We start from the raw sequence: 26,939 nt of genomic DNA, 5'->3' as shown, positions 1-26,939 counted from the left end.
AGGTATACTCTCTCCTCCCTTGTGCGTAAAATGGAAATATGGTCTGCCTTGCAAACATATTTACAAGATAATAAATCATTTGGGTTCAATGTTTATATATATTGGTAGAGTTTAACCGACCTTTGAGTGGCACTTTTTTTTTCATGCAATGAAAAATAAGTAAATTGAACCATGCCTGGCTTTATTTTCAGTTACTGCACTGGATGTTATCTGTATTGGTTATATTTGTACTTTCAAAACTTTTGAATCAAATTTCATGGACTGAAGAAAGAAAGACAGGGGCTTACCCGACAGGTTGATCCAGTCCTAGGACTACCCCACTGCATGCTGAAACTTGTATGCAGTCTTGCTTTTCTCAGGGAGATCAGATACACTCTACAAGTCCCGCATCTAGTGGCTAAACCCAGGACTGGATTAGGGAATCCACCTTGCCCCCACCTGCACCTTATTGCTCACTAATGAGCGGGGAGTCAATTCGGAGCGGTTTGCAGGAGCTTCTGTAAAGGTGTTACAATACGGAGTTATTAATACCAGCATGATTATGCCATAGTCAATCATTCTATTTACCGGCAAATTGATCATCCTACTGATATACACACGTTTATAATTATCAAATCAGTCGTCCTACGTATATACACGTATAATCCTAGCTTTACTGTTGCAAAGTACACAATATTTACACACCTGCTAAGGAGGTTGGCCAGTTTAACTAAGTATAATCTATTTTGTATACACATATCTGTATCAAGTTTTATGTTTATCTTTGAAGTATTATCTTCCTCAGTCTAGTTTTCTGGGCTTCAGCCCTTGGTCTATTTATATCCTATGTGTTCCTGAATTTTTTTTTTTTTGGGGGGGAAGGGGGGGACTAGCCAACTGTCTCCTCTATGTTGTCTTACTGGCCAAAGTAGTCTACGAAGAGGATGGTCTTTATCCCTTTCTTGAACTTTCCGGTATCCTTTTCTAGTTTTAGTTCCTTCGGAAGGGCATTCCACCACCTTGGAGCCATCACCGAGAACATTCTTTTCCTGACGCTTTTGTATTTGATGTCTCTGAAGGAGGGAATTTCCAGCAGGTGATTTTGGCTCAAGCGTAGTGCACGTGTTGTTGTGTGCCGATAGATATTGTGGTTCAGAGAGATGAATGATTTTGTGCGTCAGAAGTAGGATATTGAATTTCACCCTGCTTTTAATCGGGAGCCAGTAAAACTCTTTCATCAGCGGGGTGGCACTTGTCTTCCTCGATTTTCCCAGCAGAAATCTTGCTGCTGCGTTTTGTGCCATTGAATCTGCTTAATCGTGTATTTTGCAATGCCCAGTAGGATTGCATTGCAGTAGTCGAAGATTGAGAGTACCAAGGTTATTATTACGTTGGACATTGCTTGCCAGGTGAGGTAGGGTTTGAGTCCTTATTCTCTGCTGCCATCAGCAAGAAACTCCTGACAGAACTTCTTATCTGTGACTGTCTGTGGCTCCCTGTGCCAGCTTCCCTAGGAAGTTTCACTCCTAAAGGCCAGCAGATGCCACGAGATTATATGCAATAAAACTCCACTTACAGTACTGCAAGACACAGGCAGAAACTGTTATGGTTGCAACAGAAATTCTCATAATCCAATACTTTGATGGCGCAGCTTCAATTAATGAGAGATTGGCCAAAAGATGATGGAGGGATTAGAAAGCAAGGGAGTCTGGGAGTCAGATTCAAGTAAGTGGAAACTGGGGGGGAGGTAGTGACCAAGAGAGCAGGGGGTGATTAGGACTGGGGGGCAGAACAGTATAACGTGACAGAGGGAGCAGCGCTTCCCCTTTTCTGCCTGCCACTTTAACAAACCCATTTTAGACAAGTCCTAAAAGGAGGCGGTGGCGTCACGAGGGAGAGGCACCCCTCCCCTGCCCTCTGCCCCCTCCCTACGTCCCCTGCTATGGGCATGCAGCCATTCCCTACCCTGTACCTCTTTGAACTTCCCCGGTGCAAGCACTATTGCCAACTCGCTGCTCGCATCTGTGTAGGCTTTCCCTGTGACATCACTTCCTAGGCAGGGGACCCAGAAGTGATGTCAGAGGGAGAGCCAATGCTGCTTGTGAAGAGATAAGAGGTGTGATGGGGGGGGGGGGGGAAAGTGAAGGTGTGCGTGCGGTGGGGGAGGAGTGGAGGGTGGGTGCTGGCGCCCTCACCAAAAACGGCACTTGGGGTGGACTGCCCACCTCCACCTCCACCCCATCCCCTTACTATGCCACTGCATGCAGGTCTGTGAGGCTTAAGTTTCATCAGCATTTTAAAACAGAATTTGCCACTGTACAGCCTGTTCTAAAACACAGAAAAATGTTGTATTTATTTTTAGCATTTATAACCTAACTGGTGTACATTTAGGCACTCAAGCACTTTTCCCTATTTATCCTGGAGGGCTCACAATCTATCCAATATACCTGGGGTAATGGGGGGATTAAGTGACTTGCCCAGGGTCACAAGGAGCAGCGTGGCTTTGAACCCACAACCTCAGGGTGCTGAGGCTGTAGCTTTAACCACAGCACTACTCTAGAAATCAAAATGTAGTAAAAGTGAAGTAAGTCTAGGACAATGAAACCATTGTGACATCACTGATGAGGTTGGCTCCTATTGGTGGAATGAGGCATTATGATATCACAATACCATTCTGGTTACCAGAGAGTAAAGCTTTTCATACTATTTATTTAATCTTCTATAGGGAAGCCCGCTCCCCACCCCTGAATGTCTGCGGCAGGAGGAGTGCCCAATTCCTCCTGCCACCTCACCCCAAGACAGGGTGATCTCAGCCAGGTTGGGCACTCCTCCTGCTGCGGACATTTGGGAGTGGGGGGAAGCTTCAGGGGTTCTAGCAGGAAGAAGTGGGCATTCCACATCTAAAAGGTCTTGTTCTGGGTGCTTGGGACATGGATGAATTTTTGGTCGAGAATGTGGTATAGAGATAGACGTAATGGCGATCTGGGCGATTAAATGCCTGGATGCACAGGTAGACGATTTTGGGGGAAAAAATTTTTGGAACGTACTTTTCAAGAATGAACCTTTTGAGACTGCCGACTGGGTGACTAGTGCCCTACGTCCAAATCAAATTTGGACGTTTCTTTCAATTGTGCCCCTCCATGCACACACTTGTGCAAAAAAAAAAAAAAAAGTTGTAACCTTATCACTAACTCCCAGGACTCAAAATGCAACAACCTTGTGTGTGAAAAATGCACTGTAAGTATTAAACCAGGTCTTAAAACACCTATGTTAAATTTCGTAGCTTATTAAAGTCCTACCTGTTCAAGCTCGCTTTTGGATGGGATGGCTGAGATTGTTACGCTTGAGATAAACCTCACCCTCATTTATCCTTTTAGTGGTTAGCTCCTCCCTCTCTATCTTCTTCTTCCCTTTTCAAACTTTCAATTTGTAGTTTAGTTTTCCGGTCTGATTGTAAACCGCTTTGGTTTTAGAATAGTTGTATATAAAAACATTTTAAACATTAATACACCTAGTGAGAAAAGATAACAGGACTGCGGCAAGATTTCCACACAAACATTCCAATTAATACATTCAGAATGAAATACTTTTTTCTGCCACACAGATGTCTAATAAATAAACTGAGTACCCTTGGGATGGGTCCCAAAGTGACGGACTGGGTCAGGAACTGGTTGAGTGGAAGGCGACAGAGGGTAGTAATCAATGGAGATCGCTCTGAGGAAAAGGATGTTACCAGTGGTGTGCCTCAAGGTTCTGTTCTTGGGCCTGTTCTTCATTTTTATAAACAATATTGCTGAAGGGTTGTCAGGTAAGATTTGCCTCTTTGCGGATGATACCAAATGCAAGGTCATGCATTTGGGCTGCATAAACCTGAGGGAACAGTACAGCGGGTGAAGAACTTATGTGCACGACAGAAGAGCGGAACTTGGGTGTGATTATAGGTGATGATCTTAAGGTGGCCAAACAAGTTGAAAAGATGACGACGAAAGCTAGAAGGATGCTAGGTTGCAAAGGGAGAGGTTTGGCCAGTAGGAAAAAGGAGGTATTGATGCCCCTGTATAAGACTCTGGTGAGACCTCATTTAGAATATTGTGTGCAATTCTGGAGGCCGCACCTTCAAAAAGATATAAAAAGGATGAAGTCGGTCCAGAGGAAGGATACTAAAATGGCATATGGGGACAGACTTAAAGATCTCAATCTGTATAAAAAATATGGATATTCCCAGATGTTACTAAATCTACTCAGGACCATAGAAAGTTGTTTTTGCACATGAGGGATGAGGCAAAAAACTTAGAAGTTACCTTCCAGTTAAACTATCCATGCAAATGTCTCATTAGATATGCCAAGACTAAATGGTTTTTTTTATACTAGAGCAACTTTGAAGTTTCTTGGACACGAGGAAAATATCTTAGTTTTCCTACTTTATAAGAAATTAGCTAGGAATGTTTTAGAACATAAGAATATAAGCCATGCCTCTGCTGGCTCAGACCTGAGGTCCATCAGGTCCAGGACCTGTATATTAGCCCTCTATCTATACTCTTTTCCTTCAGATAATTGTCCAATCCCTTCCTAAACTCTAATACCGTACCCTGTCCTATCACTCCCTCTGGAAGCGCCTTCCAGGTGTCCACCACCCGTTGGGTGAAGAACTTCCTAGCATTGGTTCTGAATCTGTCCCCTCTTAATTTTTCCGTATGCCCTCTCGATCTTGTAGTTGTCGAAAGTTTGAAGAATCTGTCCCTCTCCACTTTCTCTATGCCCTTCGTGATCTTATGTCTCTATCATATCCCCTCTAAATCTCCGCTTCTCCAGTGAAAAAAGCTCATCTCTCTAATCTTTCAGCGTATGAAAGGTTTTCCATACCTTTTATCAAACGCATCGCTCTCTTCTGAACCCTCTCGAGTATCGCCATATCCTTCTTTAGGTACGGCGACCAATATTGGACGCAGTACTCCAGATGCAGGCGCACCATCGCACGATACAACGGCAGGATAACTTCTTTCGTTCTGCTTGTAATACCCTTGATTATTCCTAGCATTCTATTTGCTTTCTTAGCAGCCGCTGCGCATTGTGCCAATGGCTTCATTGTCATGTCCACTATTACCCCCAAGTCCTTTTCTTGGGAACTCTCAATAACAGCCCTCCTATTGGGTAGCTGTACCTACGTTTGTGTTTCCTACGTGCAAGACTTTGCATTTCTCTACATTGAACTTCATCTGCCATCTCGTCACCCACTCCCCTAGTTTGTTTAGGTCCCTTTGTAAATCTTCACAGTCCTCTTTAGTCCTAGCCCCATTGAATAACTTGGTGTCATCTGCAAATTTTATTACTTCGCTCTTCATCCCTGTTTCTAGATCATTTATAAATACATTGAATAGCAGAGGTCCAAGCACCAACCCCTGCGGAACACCACTCGTGACCTTCCTCCAGTCCGAGTAGTGACCCTTCACTCCTACCCTCTGCTTTCAACCCGCCAACCAATTCCTGATCCATCTGTGTACGTCTCCTGCCACCCCATGGTTCTTTAGTTTCCGAAGTAGGCGTTCATGAGGTACCTTGTCAAAGGCTTTTTGGAAGTCTAAGTATACAATATCTATAGGGTCCCTTTTGTCCATCTGTTTAATTCCTTCGAAGAAGTGCAATAAGTTCACCAGGCACGATATTCCCTTGCAGAAGCCATGTTGGCTTGTTTTCATAAGTTTATGCCTCTCTAAATACTCCTTGATGCTATCTTTTTTCAGCGCTTCTGCCATTTTCCCCGGAACAGAGATCAGACTTACCGGTCTGTAGTTCCCCGGGTCACCTCTCTATCTCTTTTTAAAGATGGGCATAACATTGGCTATCTTCCAATCCTCCAACCCACCCGTTTTCAGGGATAGATTACAAACCTGCTGTAGTAGTTCCGCTATTTCATCCTTTAGTTCTTTCAATACTCTAGGGTGGATTCCGTCCGGGCCCAGCTAGGGTGGAATCACGTTAAGCCTTTTCTGTTAAATAGTTGTTTGAATTGTTTAGAGCTCTCATATCTTATATTGTTTCTCTATGTTCTAAGACTGGGCGTCCACGCGACAGATGAAATTCAATGAGGACAAATGCAAAGTGATGCACTTTGGGAAACATAATCCACATCATAGTTATTGGATGCTGTGGACCACCTTGGGGGTCAGCGCTCAAGAAAAGGATCTGAGTGTCATCGTAGACAATACAATTAATCCTTCCACCCAATTTGCAGCGGCAGCCAAAAAAGAAAACAGGATGCTAGGAATTATTGAATGTTATAATAATGCCCCTGTATCGCTCCATGGTACAACCTCATCTGTAGTATTGCACTCAATTCTGGTCTCCTTATCTCAAGATACAGCGATGCTAGAAAAGGTTCAAAAAAGTTTGACCGAGATGATAAAGGGGATGGAACTCCTCTTGTATGAGGAAATACTAGAGAGGTTAGGGCTTTTCAGCTTGGAAAAGAGACAGCTGAGGAAAGATATGATTAAGTCTACAAAATCCTGAGTGAAGTAGAATGGGTACAAGTGGAGCAATTTTTTTCTGCATCAAGATTTACAAAGACTAGGGGACACTCGAAGTTACAGAGTAATAGTTTTAAAACCAATAGGAAGAAATATTTTTTCACACAGAGAACAGTTAAGCTCTGGAACACATGGTTATGGTACGAGTGGATAGCGTAGCTGGTTTTAAAAAGGCTGGACAAATTCCTGGAGGAAAAGTCCATAGTCTGCTGTTTAGACAGACAAAGGACGGTGGCATGGAATGCTGCTATTTGGGATTTTTTGCCAGGTACTAGTGACCTGGATTGGCCTCTGCAAAGATGGGATACTGGGCTAGATGGACCATTGGTAAAGCTATTCTTATGTTCACATAAGTCCTGTAGAGAATTGCAACTAGGTCTTTCTCAACCCCTATTTAGATGTTAAGCACCTATTTTTATAGAATCACGCCTATCTCCCAATTAAAGTTTAGTTTTTTCAATCATGAGTTTGTTAACGCTCATTATTGAAGTCAAATTAGGCCCCTAACTTCAGGTGCCTTTTACAGAATTTCCTCCTAAGTGACTAAGGAACATAGAGGCAGCAAAGTTTCATACATTGAGAAAAGTTAGCTGCAGCTATATTAAAACTTTTGAGAACACAAATAAAATAAACCTTAAATAAGTATTTCCAAACCAAAGACAAATATTCATGAAAGAAAGAGTTTTATTAGCATGAAAATTAGTTTATGATCTTGGTCTCTCCTTCTTGCCTTTGTATAAGGCTAACAGGGAAACATTAGCCACTTTCACAACTTTGAACCGGACACCAGGAATGTCACCAACAGCATGACCAGCACGGCCAAAACCAGCAACCAGAACTTCATCATTTTCCTAAAATAAGAATCAAAAACAAACAAACACTTTAGTGTCACTTCAGGAAATATTTTAAATGTTTGGTCTGGCTCTGCATGGAGACAATTGTATTTCAAGTACTTTCCCTGTTCAACGCAGCTTCACTTCTGCTAAATGTAGGCTTTTGACCCAGCAGCTATCCTCCTATTCACGTATGCTTCCAGCTCAAAGTGAAACTGAAGTGGGACCGGATACCTTGTGCCTTCGTTTGAAACTACCTAGGGATTTCCCTCATTATATTTATTTATTTCCTCAGCTAGAGCCACATGCCAAAGCCTTTTGCAGAACTGAAGAATCAAGGACCCGAGTCAGGCCACTAGGTGTTATCAGTGCACAATGACTACAATCCCTTACCCCACCCCCACTCAACCCAGTAAGCATAACACTTCAGCCAAGAATCAAAGCCAGGACCCTCTTCATAACAGCATGTCACTGAGCCACTCAGGCCCAGTCCGTCCCAAATAAAACAAGTGAGTACAAGCTACGACAACATACTACTTGTCTATCCCAATGGGTAGTCTGTGTCATCATATGTCCATGTAACTTGCTTTATGTGGGACGAACTTGTCGTAAAATTAAACCAGACTTGCTGAACACGAGTCGTGTTAACACCTCTACCATGTCTTCTCCCATGGTCCCCCACTGTTTGGAAAGAGGCCATACATTTTTTAATCTTACTTGGTTTATTATTGAACAACTGCCTGTGGATTTTAAAGGGGACAAATTTGCTCGTATCCAGCTTCGTAAGCAATTCTGTATTTTTGAGCTTAATGCTGTTTATCCCCACGGCCTCAATGAAGGTATGGAGTGGAACACTATTGTTTAGTTTTTGCTGTTGGGAATATGATTGGCTGTTTATTGACGACTCAGTTTTTAAGCATGCTTTGCGCTCTGCTCTTTTAGCTCCTCCTTCTTTCCTTGGCTGACTTGCTGGTGCCGCTCATGGCCTATCATCGCCGTCCGTCCTGTTTTATAGATTCCTGAGGAAGGGACCTAGTCTCTGAAACCGGGCTTGGTAGAATTCACTCCGGCGTTAGTCCTTCTTGCCTTCCAACTTTCTGGACCATGCCTGCAAGCTAAGTTACTTTTTTCTATCTAGGAGTTGGCTGGGGAACTCCCAGAGCGTCCTGCTCTGTCTTTTTGAGCACCATTTTGCTGTGATTTTTGTTACTTAATTAGTTGTTCACTGTTTGTGATTATTTTGGGCACACAGGAGGGGTCCAGTGATGGTGTGCAGGTGGAGGTTATTGTACCTTCACTAGTGTGTGTAAAGCGCTGGAGAAACTCTCCTTTCGCTTATCCTTCACACTGAGGACCCTCTCCTTCACTTGTTATTATAATACTTAATATATATTATATTGACTTTTGAATTATATTTGGTGCTTTAGACGGTGCAGGTCGTTCTGTGAGTTCATTAGACCTTTTACTGCGTCTTGTGGTTTCTGGCAGAGGAAAGTGGCAGCTGCCAAATCAGCCGATTCATAGCTTTCCCTACCAGCTCCGGAGCTACCAGTTCTGAAGCAGGCCCCTGCCCCTGCATCCTGGAATGTGCTGGAAAAGCATAAATACCATCAGACAATCAACGCTCAGAAAAGGTATTTAGGCCCCTCCCAATGCATCCCAGGATGCAACGGGTGGAGCCACCATTTTGAAGAAGCAGATTCTGAGGCAGGAGGGAGTGGGCATCTCTCCTGCACATCTTCTAAATAAGGTACAGGAGGGCATTCAAGGGGGGTCGTGGATGTCAAGGGGATCCTGGGCAACAGTCAAGTGGGAGGGAAGGTCGAGCTGGGGGGCAGTTCCTTGAGAGGGCCCATGTCCTTGAGGGGGGCCTGACCCAGCCCACTAAACCACCAGGGATTTTGCTGTGTGTGTGTGTGGCTATTCTTGAAGGCCTGAGGGAAGGGGGAGGGGATCTCAGGGGCAAGCATCCTATCAGCTGATCAGGGCTCCCCCTGCCAGTCCCTGCTTTGGAGCCAGCAGTGAAAATCCTGATCAGCTAATTTGACTGCTGCCGCTCTCCCCTCTGCTGGTCATCAGCTGAGAGGGAAGAACAACGGCTTCTTCTTTTTTTTAAGGGGAGCAGCTGTTATGCACACAACACATGCATAACAGGCACCCTGCCGGCAAAATGTTGCCTAAAAAAAAAGTGTGGGGGGGAGGGTCCCTTTTTTGCATTGCAAGAAGAACTTATTTAAATACTAATGAGCTCATGCAATGCATTTGCATAGGGTACTTAGCGGCTGCTAAGACAATTGGTAGCCATCAGAGAACCCTTTTGTACATCTGCAGGAGAGCTTTTCGTGACATTAAGGCTGCTTTAAGATTCTTACAGCCACAGAAAGCTTTGCCTCTGGGCCTCATTCAGCAATACACCAAATTTAAATACATATATATATACAAAGATCAGTCTACTGTTCTTATGCAAGAAAAGCACAGTTACTTACCGTAACAGGTGTTATCCAGGGACAGCAGGCATATATTCTCACACATGGGTGACGTCATCTACGGAGCCCCAGCGCGGACAGCTTTTTCAGCAAACTTGCTAGAAGTTTCAAGTTTGCACACTGCACCACGCATGTGCTAGCCTTCTCGCCACTAGAGGGCGCATCCCCACCTCGTGGTCCTCAGTTCCATATTCCAGCAAAGAAAAGCCATCCCCGGGGAGGTGGGCGGGTTGTGAGAATATATGCCTGCTGTCCCTGGATAACACCTGTTACGGTAAGTAACTGTGCTTTATCCCAGGACAAGCAGGCATGATATTCTCACACATGGGTGACCTCCAAGCCAACCAGAAATAGGGCAGGTGGGAAGATGGCAATTTAAGAAAACAGGTTACGTAACACCGACTGGCCAAACCGGCCGTCACTCCTGGACAAGGAGTCCAAACAGTAGTGGGAGGTGAACGTATGAACCGAAGACCAGGTGGCAGCTTTACATATGTCCTCCATAGGAGTAGAACGGAGGAAAGCAACCGAAGCTGCCATCGCCCGGACCTTATGACCCGTGACTCGACCCGAGAGCGGGAGACCAGCCTGAGCGTAGCAAAAAGAGATACAAGCAGCTAACCAATTGGACAAGGTACGCTTGGAAACCGGATGTCCTATCCGATTAGGATCAAAGGACAAAAATAATTGAGGAACCTTCCGATGAGACTTAGTACGTTGGAGATAAAAAGCCAACGCCCTCTTACAGTCAAGCGTGTGAAGCGCCGTTTCACCATGATGAGAATGGGGCTTTGGAAAAAATACCGGAAGAACAATGGACTGATTGAGGTGGAAATCAGACACAACCTTAGGTAAAAATTTGGGATGGGTGCGAAGAACCACCTTGTCATGATGAAACACCGTGAAAGGAGGGTCCGCCACCAAAGCCTGCAGCTCGCTAATCCGACGAGCGGACGTGAGCGCAATCAAAAAGACTACTTTCCAAGTGAGAAATTTAAGAAGAGCTTTATCGATAGGCTCAAAGGGAGGTTTCATCAGTTGAGCCAAGACCACATTAAGATCCCAAACCACAGGGGGAGGCTTGAGAGGGGGATGAACATTCACAAGACCTCTCATGAAACGAGAAACCAGAGGATGTAAGGAGAGGGAACGACCCTCGAGATGATGATGAAATGCAGCAATTGCACTAAGATGCACTCGAATAGAAGTCGTCTTCAGACCAGAATTCGCCAGATGCAACAGATATTCCAGTACCGAAGTCACAGGGACTGAATCCGGATCCAGGTGGTTGGTGGAGCACCAAGAAGAAAATCTGGTCCACTTCTGGGAATAACAAAGCCTAGTCGAGACCTTGCGAGAGGCCTCTAAGATTTCCCGCACTGAGTGAGACACCGGAATCGAAGTCAAGTGGAAAGGAACCAAGCGGTCAGATGTAACGACTGAAGATTGGGATGTAACAGCGAACCCCGACTCTGAGACAGCAGAGAGGGAAAGACAGGTAGAAGCAGAGGCTCCCTGACACTGAGTTGAAGAAGCAGGGAGAACCAGTGTTGTCTTGGCCAACGAGGCGCAATGAGAATCATAGTGGCTTTGGTCGATTTCAGATGAACCAGCGTTCTCAAAATCAGAGGAAAAGGAGGGAATGCATAAAGGAACCTCCCCTCCCAGTCGAGAAGAAAAGCATCGGCCTCGAGACGGTCCTGGGAGTACATCCGAGAGCAGTAGAGGGGTAGTTTGCAAGTCTCGGGTGAAGCAAACAGATCCACCTGAGGAGTCCCCCATCGGTCGAAGACCTCGCGTAGAACTCGGGAGTGCAGAGACCACTCGTGCGGCTGGAGGAGACGACTGAGCTTGTCTGCCAGACAATTCAGCTCCCCCTGAATGTAAACCGCCCGCAAGAAAATGTTCTGAGAGACGGCCCATGTCCAAAGCCGCATGGCTTCCTGGCACAGAGGCCAAGAGCCCGTCCCGCCTTGCTTGTTGACGTAATACATGGCCACCTGGTTGTCTGTTCGAACGAGAACCACTCGATCGTGCAGGAGGTGACTGAAGGTCCGAGCGGCCAGATAAATGGCCCGAAGTTCCAACACGTTGATGTGACACAGACGATCTGCGGCCGACCATAGGCCCTGCGTTCGTAAACCGTCCAGATGAGCCCCCCACGCATACTCCGAAGAGTCCGTGGTTAGGACCTTGCAATGCGGAGGAACGCGAAAGAGCAATCCCCCGGACAGATTGGTAGAGCTGGTCCACCAACGGAGCGAGCGTCTGAAAGACGGAGTCACCGTCACGCGTCGAGACAGTGGGTCGCGGTCCTGACGCCATTGTGAGGCCAAGGTCCACTGAGGGATCCTCAGGTGCAACCGAGCAAATGGGGTCACCTGGACCGTCGACGCCATGTGCCCCAAAAGCACCATCATGCGTCGAGCCGACACTACTTTCAGTTGCGAAACCTGTCGGCCCAGGTGGAGCAGGGCCTCCAGTCGCGGGGAAGGAAGGAAAGCCCGGAGGAGAACCGTGTCCAGCACGGCCCCTATAAACTGGAGGGATTGAGTCGGCTGCAAGTGCGACTTGGGAAAGTTCACCTCGAACCCCAGACCCTGAAGAAACGTGATAGTCTGTTGGGTCGCTGAAATAACCCCCTCCCTTGTCGGGGCCTTGATCAACCAATCGTCCAGATAGGGAAAGACCTGCAACCCCCGGGAACGCAGAGCAGCCGCGACTACCACCATGCATTTCGTGAACACCCGAGGGGACGAAGCCAGACCGAAGGGCAGTACACGGTATTGGAGGTGCAAATCCCCGACCTGAAATCTCAAAAACTTCCGAAAGGCGGGATGCACCGGAACATGGGTGTACGCTTCCTTCAAATCGAGGGAGCACATCCAATCCCCCTCGTCCAACAGGGTATATAGAATCGGAAGCGATAACATACGGAACTTCTCCCGGACCAGGAACTTGTTGAGCTTCCGAAGGTCCAAAATGGGGCGCAGGTCCCCGGTCTTTTTGGGGACCAAAAAGTAACGGGAATAAAATCCCCTGCCTCGCTGGTCGGGAGGCACCCTTTCGACCGCCCGAAGGCTCAACAAGGCCCCGGCCTCCTCTCGAAGAAGGGTCAACTGGCTTCGATTGGACGGGCACGCCCCGGGGGGCCTGTCTGTAGGCTGTTTGGAGAAGTTTAACGAATAGCCCTCTGAGACGGTCCGGAGCACCCATGCGTCTGACGTAATCCCAGACCAAGTCTCGGCAAAAGCCGTGAGCCGACCCCCGATGGGTAGGGGGTTGAGCGACCTCGCGGCGGGGGCCAGCCCCCGGCCGCTCATCCCGTCAAAAAGACGGCGCCGGTTTGGACACCCCCTGCGCAGCTGCTTTGGCGGGTCCCCCTCTACCCTGTTGGGTAGGGCGACGGGGTGGAGGCCTCGAAAAGGCCGGTGTAGATTTTTGAGGGTACCGCCTAGGCGGCTGTTTAAAAGGCCTCTGAGCCGGCGGCTTAGGCTTTGGGCGAACCAGAGACGCCAGAGAGCGTTCCTGCTCCGAAAGCTTCTTGGTGGCCGCATCCAGGGAGTCGTCAAATAACTCCGACCCGATGCAGGGTAAATTGGCTAAGCGCTCCTGCAAGTTGGGGTCCATCTCGAGGGTCCGTAGCCACGCCAGCCGGCGCATGGCTACCGCACAAGCCGAGACCCTCGAGGCAAGCTCAAAAGCGTCATAGACCGCATGAAACAGATAGAATCTGAGCTGGGACAGGTTTGACGCAAAGGTGGCAAATTTAACCTTGTGCGACTCCGGAATCACTCCCTGAAAATCCGGCAGATCCTTGACCATGGACCTGAGGTAGGAAGAGTAGGCGAAAGCATAATTGAGGACCCTTGAGGCCATCTGGGAATTCGCGTACAGCCGACGGCCGAATTTATCAAGGGTCCGACCCTCTCTCCCCGGGGGGACCGCAGCCGAGACTCTAGAAGGCTGCGTGCGCTTAAGAGCCGACTCCACCAAGAGTGACTGATGGGAGAGTTGCCCCTTTTCAAACCCTTTAGGGGGAAGGGTCCGGTATTTGGATTCCATCTTGGTGGGCACTACCGCCACTGTAAGAGGGGTCTCAAGGTTCCGCAGCAAGGTTTGAAGGAGGACCTTGTGAAGTGGGAGGCGGGGAGATTCCCGTTGAGGGGCAGGAGAATCTTGTTCCTCCAAAAATTCTGAGGTATAGTGCGAGCCCGCCGACAGGTCCACCCCCAAAGCCTTCGCCATGTCATGGACAAACTTGGAAAAAGAAGATGTCCGTGCAGGCGGGGAGGGTGACCGAGACTTCTCAACCGAGCCGAAAGGAGAAGCCTGGCGAGAATACCCGACCTGACCCCCGGACCCCGAACCCCAAGAGGCACGATCCCGTGACCTCGAAGGAGTCGGGGACACCGTCCGGCGAAGGGACCCCCGTGGGGAACCCCCCGGGGTACGGGGTATAGAGGCCCGTCCCTTCCGTCTCGGTGAGGAGGCACGGGAACTCTCCCTGATCGGGGACCGTAAAAGATCTGGGTTGTCGAGGCGGAGTTCCTCGACCCGCAAGGCTCCGGTCTCGGGCGGAGTCGAGTGACGGCTCCTCAGAGGCGAGGCTCGAGACCGCTTCGACCGTTTAAGACGGTGCTTCGCCCGAGGCTTACTCGAGGGCGAGGAACCCCGTGACGACCTCGGGGACGAGGAGGAGGAGATCCGGCGTACCCGGCGCTGCTTGTCTCGGGATCGCACACTGACCTCGGGCTGTCTCACCCGGATCGGGTCCGAGGGAAGCGTCGAGGCCGAGGCCGAGGGAGCTTCGGCCGCTGAGAGGCCGGTGCCCGAGGCCGAGGTGACCACCTGCGGGGCCCCCGAGACCGAAGACGAGGCCGAAGCCTGTTGCAAGGTCTCAATGGCCCCGGAAAGCTCCGAGGAGATCAAAGCGCGAAGCAACTCCTGGAACGCCGGGACGGTGAGACCCTGAGGCAACACCTGGGGGCGCTCCGCAGAGGGCGACCTCGGTTTCGAGTATTCCCTCGGGGCTAACCCCTTCGACACCTTGGGCTGGGTCGAGATCGACGGTCCCGCCGACGACGAGCCCGAGGATGGCTTCCTGGCAGATGAAACTGAGGAAGGAAGTGGAGACTTACCCGGGGCTTGCTTCTGCGAGGCAACCGGCTTCGCGGGAGCCGAGGGGTCCGACGTCGAGGCCGAGGTCGAGGCCGGGGCCGAAGCCGAGCTCGAGGCCTTCCCCGTCGGGGTGTCGACGGCAAAGAGATCCGCCATGCGGGCCTTGCGCCGAGTAAGGGCCCGTTTCTGGAAGGTGGCACACTTAGGGCACGATGCTGTAGGGTGATGGGGCCCCAAACACCGAATACAGCACCTGTGAGGATCAGTGATGGACAAAAGTCTATCACACTTACCACACTTCTTAAAACCCGTAACGGGTCGGGACATGGGCCCAAAACAAGGCCGGGAACAAACGAGGTTCCTCGGCCACGGCTACCGGGAGCCCCCGGAGCGAACGAAAAAAGAGTATTTTTTTTTTTTTTTTTTTGAGAATTAAAGAAAATAAAGAAAGAAAACAACGTTAGCGCAGCGACCGCGTCGAAATTCCGAACACAGCCGCGGCGACAGAAGGCAAAAATAGCACAAATTTATCCACAGGGCTTCTGGCTCCGCGGATGAAAAAGAACTGAGGACCACGAGGTGGGGATGCGCCCTCTAGTGGCGAGAAGGCTAGCACATGCGTGGTGCAGTGTGCAAACTTGAAACTTCTAGCAAGTTTGCTGAAAAAGCTGTCCGCGCTGGGGCTCCGTAGATGACGTCACCCATGTGTGAGAATATCATGCCTGCTTGTCCTGGGATAACCATCTTTAAAAAAAAAATAAAAAATTATATATATATACACTAGTCTTATAGCCCGTTACATTAACGGGTGCTAGAATATATGTGTGTGTGTGTGTGTCTTTATTTCTTTTTCTTTCTCCTTAGCCGCTTTCTGTATTTCTTTTTTTTTCCTTGGCTGTCCACCACCACCCCTTGCCTGCTCCCCCTGTCCATTCTCCCTTCCTTTTACCTCCCCTGTGTCCTCCACCACCCCATCACTGCTCACCTTATCCAGCAGCAGCCTTTCTCCCTTTGTTTTACCTCCCCCCTGTCCGTCATCACCTCCTTCCTGCTCCCCCTGTCCAGCAGTAGGCCTCACTTCATTTTTCTGCCCCCCCCTGTCCATCAACCCCTTTTTCCTGCTCCCCCTGTCCAGCAGTACGCCTCCCTTACTTTTTCTGCCCCACCTGTCCATCAGCACCTCTTCCCCTGTCCATCAACCCCTTTTTCCTGCTCCCCCTTTCCAGCAGTATGCCTCCCTTCCTTTTTCTGCCCCTCCATTTCCCTGTGCTGCAACATTTCCCTCCCACCCCACTTCCCTGTGCAGCATTTTCCTCCCCTTCCCCCATACCTCCATGCCCTACCATTCTCTCCCCCTCTGCTCTCTTTCCTCGTTGAACTTCATCAGGCAGCAGCAGCAGCAGCATTTACAATTAATTGCTGTTACCGGCTTCAGGTCTTTCTCTCTGGCGGGTCCTGTCTTCATGAAAACATGAAGTAGGCAGGACCCGTCAGAGAGGAAGGCCTGAAGCCGGCAACAGCAGCGAATTTTAAACGCTGCTGCTGCCCGAAGAGGAGGAGCGGTGGGGTTGGAAGAGGCAGAGCTGCGGCTCTCCAAGATTTCTGCCGTTGGCTCCTTCGGTCCCGGCTGTACGCAGCGGTGGCTCCTCTCAAGATCCCCGACTGCATCGCACTTCCGACGCAGGTGGGGATCGCATCCCGTTTCCTCCTTCCTTCCTTCCGACGGCAAGAGCCGCCACGGCCGACAGGCTCCGCGCTGCCGCGCGCATGTGCCCTCCTACCTGCGGGTCCCTACAGCTCACAGAAAACGGGCTCACGCAGGTGGGAGTGCGCTTGCGCAGCTTAGGGTTTTATTATATTAGATATATATATTCTAGAATATTGAATCAGTGCAGCCATAGCCATGCCAGTTTTGAAAAAGATTTACCTCAATGAAGTTCAAACAACCATCATTGGGAACAAAAGCTGTAATTTTCTTGCCATTCTTGATCAGCTGCACTCTGACACACTTCCTGATAGCAGAGTTGGGCTGTTTAGCCTCTACACCACTAAAATACAAAGAAACATTAAAAGTTTTCAAACTAATATCAACTTTAAAAATGAATACATACAAGATTACGGGCCAGTCACACGTCCTTCCCAGGCCCCATTTTATGCAGTGTGACCTATTTGCCAATAACCCTCTACTGTCAGCCCACATAACAGAGTAACAGAGCAATTTAAACTAGCCCAAGACACTGAATAAAGCTGATATCGTGTATCTGGATTTTCAAAAGGCATTTGACAAAGTACCTCACAAACAACTCCTGAGGAAAGTGGTTAAAGGTTCGAAAACAGCAAGGTTAAATGGTCAATATTCTCAATGGAGAAAGGTAGAGTGGGGTTCCCTAGGGGTCTGTGCTGGGACCACTGCTTTTTAACATATTTATAATGATCTAGAGATGGGAATAACTAGTGAGGTAATTAAATTTACTGATGACAAAGTTATTCCAAGTTGTGAGATAAGACTGGGAGTCAAAATGGCAGATGACGTTTAATGTGAGCAAGTGCAAAGTGATGCATGTGGGAAAGAGGAATCCGAACTATAGCTATGCGATGCCCAGGAAAAGGATCTGGGAGTCATCGTTGGTGATATGTTGAAACCCTCTCCTCAGTTTGCAATGGTGGCTAAGCACGCAAATAGAATGTTAGGAAAGGAATGGAAAACATGTATTACTCCATGGGGGGACCATAGCTTGAATACTGTGTGCAATTCTGACCATCACATCTCAAAAGATAGCAGAAATAGAAAATGTGCATAAGTGTGAGAAAAATGATTTAAAAAAAGAGAATGAGATGACTTCCCTACGGAGAAGAAAAGGCTTAGGAGAAATATAAATGTTTATACAAGAGTATATCAAAAAGTAAAGACAAAATATTCACGGGAGCCAGTAAGGAAGCCGCTTGGCACTGAGAAGCAGCGCTGCTGTTTGTGCCACTCAGCTGAAGAAACTGGATCTGCGCAGTTAGCAGCGGGGCAGGAGTTCGGAAAGCTTGCACCTTCACTAGGGATCGGCAGAGGTATGAGGATAGGGCAGGGGGGAGAAGGAGGGGGCAGAGCCTGCTGGTGGTGGTGACGGCAGCCTAAAAAAATTCTGGGAGGGGCCGTTGGCCCAAATATAAACCCGGACCCCCATTTATATTCGAGTATATAGGATATGTTAGAAGATTCAGCACTCCCCTTGCTACTGAAAAACAGATGTGACTAACTGCAATATTTTAGAATAAGTGTTAAAGAAGGAATAAAAGCAATTCTAATAACTCTACATTAACCCTTAAAACTCCCAGGATGATACGAACTAAACATATACGAGTGTGCAGAAAAGTTAACGCAAGTGATCAATTTCAATTTAAAGATAGGAAAACGTCTCAGAAACTTGCTCAGAACCATTGGTACTCAAAAATAAACAGACTTATAGGTTCCAGATCTCCAATTAATGGCGGTTCTTCAAGACTGTGGTAAAGTAAACTTATCAGCATCCCCTCAGACAGCTCTTCTTCCTACTGATTCGTCCAATTACCAATATTCTGATATTAACTAAACTTTTGGAATCAACCGGTTCAAGGCCCCCCCTGCGATCTGGCACCCCCTCCTGCCGCGATTGGGCACCCCCACCCGCCGCTTCTTACTGTCATCTGGGCCCGTTGGTGCCGGTGCCCGAAGATTGGCCTCCTCTTCTTGCTGGGCCTTGAGCATCTGTGCATGCTCAAGGCCTGCGAATTAACGCTCTCTCCGAGGACATGCTGATGCTGGTGCCCAGGCCCAGATGACAGTAAGAAGCCGGGGGGGGTGCCCAATCGCGGCGGGGGATACCGGATCGATGGGGGGCGTCACTCGCAAATCGAGGCACGCTCGGTTTCCGAGGTGCCGGTTTTGCGAATGTTTTGCTCGTCTTGCAAAACACTCGCAAACCGGTGCACTTGTAAACTAAGGTATCACTGTATTTGCTTCTGTATTTCCAGATTATTCCATTGCTCATCCCGATCTCAGATGAAATTAAATCCTACCAAAACTAAATTATTGAGGTTTGGACCAGAATGCCCTGATCTTCCTAATAAAATCTTTTTGGATACCACTGAATCATTATTACCTATTGAAAAATCTTCCAGAGAACTAGGCATTATTTTGGATTCTACTCTCTCTTCATCGGCAGATTAATGAGTTTATGCTCCTTAAAGTATGTGCCTTATTTTACCATCATTTCACAATCATGGTTCAGTCATTTTGGCACAATTAGATTACTGCAATTCTGTCTCCCGGAAGAGGTGGTGAAGACAGAGACTGTATTTGAATTCAAGAAAACGTGGCATAGGCATTTCTTAGAGAGAGGAAGAGATAATGGTTACTGTGGATGGGCAGACTGGATGGGCCATTTGGCCTTTATCGCCATCACGTTTCTATTGTGGCATAAGGAAATGCAGTTGATATACAATACAGCTGCACACTTGATTTTTAATAAGACAAAATTTGAACATGTTACACCTCTTGAGAACTCATCATTGGTTGCCTTTGCGATCTAGAGTTGAAGCTTAAATGTGCTCATTTGGTTTTCAAAATATTTTATAGTCAGTTATCTGAATCTCTGAGACAAAGTAGTCAAAGATCTACTTGTGCTTATTCCTTCTACTCCTATTTAACATTTCTATAGCGCTGAAAGACATGCACTGTACATTTAACATGCAAAAGATGGTCCCTGCTCAAAAGAGATTACAATCTAATTTGGACAGACAAGACATATAAGGTTGGGGAGTTTCTTGCAGAGAGAATAAGGTGGACAGTTATCTTATGGTGAGTGGAAGTTAGGAGTTGAAAGCAGCCTTGAAAAAAACAGTCTTTTAGCTTGGATTTGAATACTGCTAGAGATGGAGTTTGACATATTGACTCAGGTAGACAGTTCCAGGCATATGGCGCAGCAAGACAGAAGGAAAGGAGTCTGTGGAGAGAGAGACACCCGAGGTTGCAGGACAGGATAGGGAGGAGGAGACTTTTACCAACAGAAATATAGAACAGGGAGAGGGGGTTTAGGCAGAAAGATAAGGAGCTCAATCTTACCCATATTCAGCTTTAGGTGGCAGTGTCAGACAGGAATGCTGACACCTGGGTCTGGATTCCTGTAGAGATATCTGGTTTAGAAAGGTAGATCTGGGAGTCATCAGCATAGAGATGATTTTGAAAGCCAGGGGAGATCAGTGCACCGAGGGAGTGGGTATATATGGGGAAAAGGAAAGGGCCAAGACAGAGCACTGAGGTACACCGATTGACAGTGGATCTAGCGTACCTGAAAGTACGATGGAAGAAAACCAGGAGAGAACATAGCTCTGGAATCCCAGTGAGGACAGCGTTATCAAGGAGTAGGTGGTGATCAACAGTATAAAAAGGCATAGATCAAGAAGGATGAGGATAGAGTATAGGCCATTGGATCTGACCAGGAACACATCATTAGAGAAGACAGCTACTGTGGAATGGAGTGGGCGACAGCCTGATTGAAGAAGGTCAAGAATAGCTTGAAGGTAAGGCAGGGAACAGCACATTCAAGTAGTCTGGATAAGAAGAAGGGGATGGGGCGATAGTTAGAGGAGGATACAGGGTATAGTGAGGGTGGGTTTTTTTTGAGAGATCTTCAAACATGCCATAGTCACACATCAGAAACAGTTGCAGTGGAGAACGGTTGAGGATGTGACAGATAGAAGGGATGACAGTGGGGGAGATAGCGCAGAGCTGGTGGGTAGAAATCAGTTCAGAGGAGCAGGTAGCGGGTTTGGAGGAGAGAAGATGTGCAGTGATTTCAGAAGAGGAAAATGTAGCAGAGGTTGAAGTTTATTCAAGTTTATTAGGATTTTATATACCACCTATCAAGGTTATCTAAGCGTTTTTTTACAATCAGGTACTCAAGCATTTTCCCTCTCTGTACCGGTGGGCTCACAATCTATCTAAGAGTGGACAGCTGGAAAGGGGGTGAGGGGAATTACACTGTAAGCTCTTCCAAACAGGGGGGACAGTCTATTAAATGTCAAAATGTACAGCGCTACATATGTATTTCATCACTTCAGAAGTGATGAAATAGTGTAGTAACTCAAGGTGAATCTTATCATAGATCTCTGGGGAGAAAGTGAAGAGGGGATTAAAGGTGAGGGCACTTTGAATAGAGAATTTAATGAGCCAAAGAGACAGCAAGGGTTAGAGATAAGAGTTAGTTAAATAAGCATAGTATTCTCGTTTGGCAAATGAGAGGGCAGACTGGATGTCAGCAGGAATTTGAAGTGTATGAAGTCAGTATGTGTTCAGGATTTAAGCCAAAGTGGTTCAGCAGATCGGACACAGAAGAACAGGTCAGCCAGGGCTGGGGGGTCTGGCGTGCCTTAAAAGATGTGAAATGGGAGGACCGAGAGTATCTAGAGCAGAGGAGAGAAGGATGTTATAGAAGATGGCTTCATTGACTGACTTTAATGACATAGTAGTTGATGGGAGAAAAGAGACAGTGGTGGGGAGAGTGTCAAGATCAATAGCCTGAAGGTTCCTAAATGTATAGGTAGTGATTGGTTGGTTTAGGGAGGGAAGGTGATGAGTTATGAAGGTCAAAAAATGATGATCAGAGAGAGGAAGAGTTGAGGTGCAGAATTTGGTGGTAAACAGTTGGTGGAGAAGACAAGGCCAAGGCAGTGACCATTCTGGTGTGTAGGGCGGTTGAACACAGCTGGAGATGGTATGAGGATACTATAGCGAGAAATCTGGAAGTATAGGAATCAGAGGGGTCATCGCCATGGATGCTGAAGTCACCAAGGATGAGGAAAGGAAATGAGAATCAGAAGTCAAAATCAATGAGGAAAGAAGAAGGACTTATCAGGAGGCTGGTAAATGACCTACATCTCGACGTCTACAACTAAACGGTTTCTAATTGTACTTCTTATCAAATCTTTTGTAAGAAACTGAAGACCCTTTTGGAATGATGATTTTTTTAAACTATTTAAGATGTTTATTAGGTTTTAGTCTTACTGTAAATTGTGTCAAACCTCATTTCTTTAGGGATGATATGGTGTAGAAGATTAGATTAGTATCTGCCTCTGTTTGGTTGGTCTAATATGAGTTAAAGCACTGTTTGAAGTAAACTCAATTGTTAAGAATTATTAATTCTTGTTCACTGTGATCAAGTCTGTTTAGACAACAGATGACTATGTTGGACGCTGGAGTCAAAGATTTGATCACAAATGAAATCTGTATTATATTGAGATAATATGCATTAATTTGTGGTGCTATTAGCAAAACCATGTTTTATTGAGTCATGTTATATGGACTTTATAGTGCATATAATGTTTAAGAACAACCATGAAAGCTTTTATGTACCTTCACTTTCTGTGTTTATGAAAGCTTGGGACAACATAGGATCTCTGTTTCTAGATGGCATGGATGAGCAGACTGGGCTGCTTTCATTATTTTTCTGTTTCTTCTCTTTACTACAAATCAACTAAATACAAGGATTAATTTATTATAGTTCCTCAGAATTGCACAGAAATTAGAATGAATTCTAAGTTATGTAGTACACTTAAAATATTGTGCAAGTGTGAATAATGCAAACCAATGAAGTGACTATATTTAACCCAACTGTATATGCCCAACTGTTAAATGAATACTTCTGCTCAGTCTTCACCCGCGAGGCGCCAGGACTCGGCCCTCAGCTACAGACAAGGATTGACGCAGATGACCCGTTTAGTAATTTTGAGTTTACACCCAGCGGTGTCTACTGCGAGCTGTCAAAGCTTAAGATTAACAAGGCAATGGGGCCTGACAACCTACACCCCAGGGTGCTCAGGGAGTTATGTGATGTCTTGGCGGAACCGCTATCCGCGCTCTTCAATCTCTCCCTTAGTACGGGTAACGTCCCGTTGGACTGGAAGACGGCTAACGTCATTCCACTCCACAAGAAAGGTTCCAAGATGGAGACAGCAAACTACAGACCGGTGAGTCTCACATCAATACTGTGCAAACTAATGGAAATTCTAATCAAACACCAATTGGATACGATCCTGAACGAGGAGAATCTACGAGATCCCCGTCAACATGGATTTACTAAGGGGAGATCCTGCCAATCCAACCTGATCAGCTTCTTTGACTGGGTGACGAGGAAGCTGGATGTTGGGGAGTCCCTTGATACTTGGACTTCAGTAAAGCATTCGATAGCGTACCACACCGCAGGTTGCTGAGCAAGATGAGTTCTATAGGATTGGGCGACACATTGACGAAATGGGTTGGGAACTGGCTTGGAGGTAGGCTTCAGAGGGTAGTGGTGAACGGCACCCCCTCCGAAATGACAGAGGTAATCAGTGGAGTGCCGCAGGGCTCGGTCCTGGACCCGATCCTATTCAACATCTTTATAAGAGACTTGGCAGAAGGGCTGCGAGGTAAAATAACATTATTCGCCGATGACGCCAAACTAAACAATGTAGTGGGCAAAAGCACAACAGACATAAATTCAATGTCCAACAACATGATGCACGACCTACTCCTACTGGAGCGTTGGTCTAGGTCCTGGCAACTCAGCTTCAATGCAAAAAAATGCAAAGTCATGCACCTGGGCAGCCAAAATCCATGCAAGACTTACACCCTTAATGGCGAGATCCTAACAAGAACTGAAGCAGAACGAGACTTAGGAGTGATCGTCAGTGAGAACATGAAGACTGCCAATCAAGTGGAGCAAGCTTCATCCAAGGCAAGGCAAATCATAGGTTGCATACACAGGAGTTTCGGCAGCCGTAAGCCTGAAGTCATTATGCCATTGTATAGATCCATGGTGAAGCCCCACCTGGAATACTGTGCGCAATTCTGGAGGCCGCATTACCGTAAGGATGTGCTGAGACTGGAGTCGGTCCAGAGAATGGCCACCTGGATGGTCTCGGGACTCAAGGATCTCCCGTACGAGGAACGGCTGGATAAGTTGCAGCTGTACTCACTCGAGGAATGCAGAGAGAGGGGTGACATGATTGAGACATTCAAGTATCTCACGGGCCGCATCAAGGTGGAAGAAGATATCTTCTTTTTCAAGGGTCCTGCGGCAACAAGGGGGCATCCATGGAAAATCAGGGGCGGGAAACTGCATGGGGACACCAGGAAATTCTTTTTCACTGAAAGGGTGATTGATTGCTGGAATAGTCTTCCACTTCAGGTTATTGAAGCCAGCAGCGTGCCTGATTTTAAGGCCAAATGGGATAGACACGTGGGATCTATTCACAGAGAAAGGTAGGGGAGGGTCATTGGGGTGGGCAGACTAGATGGGCCGTGGCCCTTATGTGCCGTCTATTTCTATGTTTCTATATGATACACAAAGACATGCTAAGACCAAGAATAACAGTAAGATGACAAGCCAAACACTAGCCCTGCAATTGGTTTTATATTTTAAAGTCACTTCTTGCACTTACACTTTTTCCAAGACAATTCCTTTGGCATGCGAAGCACCTCCAAAAGGATTGGCCTTCAGGGCAGTACCCAAATGAGCCTTCTTGTATTGCTTGTCATGCCATTTCTGCTCACGCCGATGGTTACGGAGTTTTCTAGCTGTACGAAGACCACGGCACTTGCCTAAAAGACAAACAGAACATAAAACATTTCCTTGTAGACACAGCAACCAGGAGAGGGGGGCTTAGAGCACCCTCTCTAGTTTTGTGGCTTTCATAAAGAATATGTGCATCATTAAATTATTTAAAAATGTCTTACCCGCTTTGACCTAAGCAGTTTACAAAATGCGGTCATAAACATGGCATAACTAATACACAGCTATATTCATATCACAATATTACTCAAGTAAATAATTAATTTAAATAATGCTCAGACCCACAACCATTAGTGTACGAGTGTAAAAACACACAACACCGGCTGCCATCAGATCATCATCGCACTATTATTGTCTGTACCACCATTCAACAATCTAACATATTATTATATAAGGTTAATTTATCTTTTTATGGTAGTTTATACTCCTCTGATGGTCATAACATAGGCAGCTTGGTGTGATAAAGTGCTCGTGCTGTTTCTAAATAATTACTACTTGAGTTTTGCCTTGTGGTTTCTCTGATGTCAGATAGGAGCAGCTTGGATGGGTCCATCATTGGAGGCTGATTTCTGAGATTTTATGATAATCCCTTTCTGAGGAAGCACAAGGCGAAACTCGAGTAGTAGTTATTTAGAAGCAGCACGAGCACTTTATCACACCAAGCTGCCTTTGTTATGACCATTGGAGGAATATCAACTACCATAAAAAGATAAGTTAACCTTATATAATAATATGTTAGATTGTTGAACGGTGGTAGACAATAATAGTGCGATGATGGTCTGATGGCAGCCGGTGTTGTGTGTTTTTACACTTGAGCACTATTTAAATTAATTATTTAATTGAGTAATATTGTGGTATGAATGTAGTTATGTATTTATTATGACAATTGGATATTAGATAGATTGAAATTAAATAACTAATACACAGTCAGACTTCCTCTCCTTCTCTTCCTTGTTGGCGCCCCCACTGGCGGCTCAGGGCCTTTACACATGCGTGGACATCGACGGGATGACGCCATGCGCCCTTCCATACGCCTGAGCTACACTCACTAGGCTCAACGGTTCACGGACAAAGGCGCGCGCCGACAACTGAGCGCAAGACGGAAGGGCGTGCCGAAGAAAAAGAGTGTTTTGAGGGGCTCTGATGGGGGACCCCCCCCCCACACTTTACTTAATACAGATCACGGCAGCGTTGTGGGGGGTTGTAACCCCCCTCATTAACTGTTTCTCTGTTTTTTAGGGAAAAAGTGGGGGGGTTAAAACCCCGTCGGATTCTGCCTTTGTCCCGACACTGGTACTGGGGAGCCGAATTGGTCACTGGGCTTTTCTTGTGTTCCGAGATTGAGCCTGGAGGTGGGGCTATGGGTCGGGATTTTACAGGAATCCCCCCCTCCCCTCCCCCTGCTTTTAACGGTGCGGGGAAGGGCCTGAGCCACTGCTCGTCCGCATCATTCCCTTTGGGGGGCGCCGGGGAGCAGCAGTTTGCACGCGCAAGTCCGGGGATGGGGGTTGAAAGGGCTTCTTCTGGAGAGAAAACCACCTCCGCCCCTCGCCCACCCCGGAGCGCGTGGCTGGGCCGGAAGCGCCGCAACCTGCGCGAGCCAGCAAGAGGCCCGGGCCACGCGCTCGCCCCCTCGTCGCTCTCGGCCCAGCTCCCTCCGCACTCACCCATCCTGTCGCCTCAGCACCCGCAGCCAAAAGAAAGAGATCCCGACGTGCCCCGCGCCAAGCAGTGCGCGGAAGGACCCCTGCCTGAGCTGCCCGTGCCGCCGCCTGACGCCGCCGCTTTACGTAGCCGAGGGGAAGTGTGAGCGGGAACTACATCTCCCGACGTGCCCCGCGGCAGGACCCCTGCCTGAGCTGCCCGCGCCGCCGCCTGGCGCCGCCGCTTCACGTAGCCGAGGGGAAGCGCGAGCGGGAACTACTCCGGGGCCCGGCCGCTCCCTCCGCACTCACCCATCCTGTCGCCTCAGCGCCCGCAGCCGAAAGGAAGAGATCCCGACGTGCCCCGCGGCAGGACCCCTGCCTGAGCTGCCCGCGCCGCCGCCTGACGCCGCCGCTTCACGTAGCCGAGGGGAAGCGCGAGCGGGAACTACATCTCCCGGTGGGCCTCGCGCGCGCGCCTTCGCCCCTCAACAACTAAGTGCCTCACTTCGCCACCTCACCTACTCCCGCCACTTCTCAGCCTGCACTTTAGTGCACTTTGCTTGATTTCTTTGCCTAGTACAGGCAGTCCCCGGTTTAAGAACGCTCAACTTACGTTCAACTCATACTTACAAACCAGACCAGTGGAACAAACTGATTTCTGAATTTTTAAATAAGAAGCCAAAAAATAGTCTTACAGACACTATATTTCTGTATCTCGATGGCCACGAATTTGGACTTGGAGGTTGAAATGTACAGCATCAGCATC

At 47.6% G+C, this 26,939-nt stretch overlaps 1 protein-coding gene across 2 annotated transcripts; it reads right to left on the bottom strand.

Moving 5' to 3' along the window:
• Positions 1-7,170: 7,170 nt before the first annotated feature.
• RPS23 (ribosomal protein S23) lies at positions 7,171-26,600 on the bottom strand. Of its 2 annotated transcripts, none has more exons than XM_033936686.1 (4): positions 26,483-26,600; positions 24,397-24,556; positions 16,874-16,994; positions 7,171-7,357 (listed from the first exon to the last, which is right to left on the bottom strand). In XM_033936686.1, exons 1-4 carry the CDS (start codon positions 26,484-26,486, stop codon positions 7,211-7,213), a joined length of 432 nt encoding a protein of 143 aa, XP_033792577.1. In that variant the 5' UTR covers positions 26,487-26,600; the 3' UTR covers positions 7,171-7,210. The 2 variants fall into 2 exon arrangements, with proteins under 2 accessions (XP_033792577.1, XP_033792586.1); XM_033936695.1 differs by lacking the exon at positions 26,483-26,600 and adding an exon at positions 26,195-26,341.
• Positions 26,601-26,939: the final 339 nt, after the last annotated feature.

Source organism: Geotrypetes seraphini, chromosome 1, assembly GCF_902459505.1.
Source record: "Geotrypetes seraphini chromosome 1, aGeoSer1.1, whole genome shotgun sequence".
Taxonomy (NCBI): Eukaryota; Metazoa; Chordata; class Amphibia; order Gymnophiona; family Dermophiidae; genus Geotrypetes; species Geotrypetes seraphini.
The sequence above is the reverse complement of the archived record's forward strand: the minus strand, read 5'-3'. Positions and strand labels throughout refer to the sequence as shown.

What these genes read in the sequence shown, in the direction of transcription:
- RPS23 (XM_033936686.1), bottom strand. An exon ending in GGAATTGTCTTGGAAAAAGT is followed by an intron (nt 16,995 to 24,396) that starts GTAAGTGCAAGA and finishes TTTGTATTTTAG; the next exon opens with TGGTGTAGAGGCTAAACAGC. An exon ending in GTTGTTTGAACTTCATTGAG is followed by an intron (nt 7,358 to 16,873) that starts GTAAATCTTTTT and finishes TTCTTATTTTAG; the next exon opens with GAAAATGATGAAGTTCTGGT.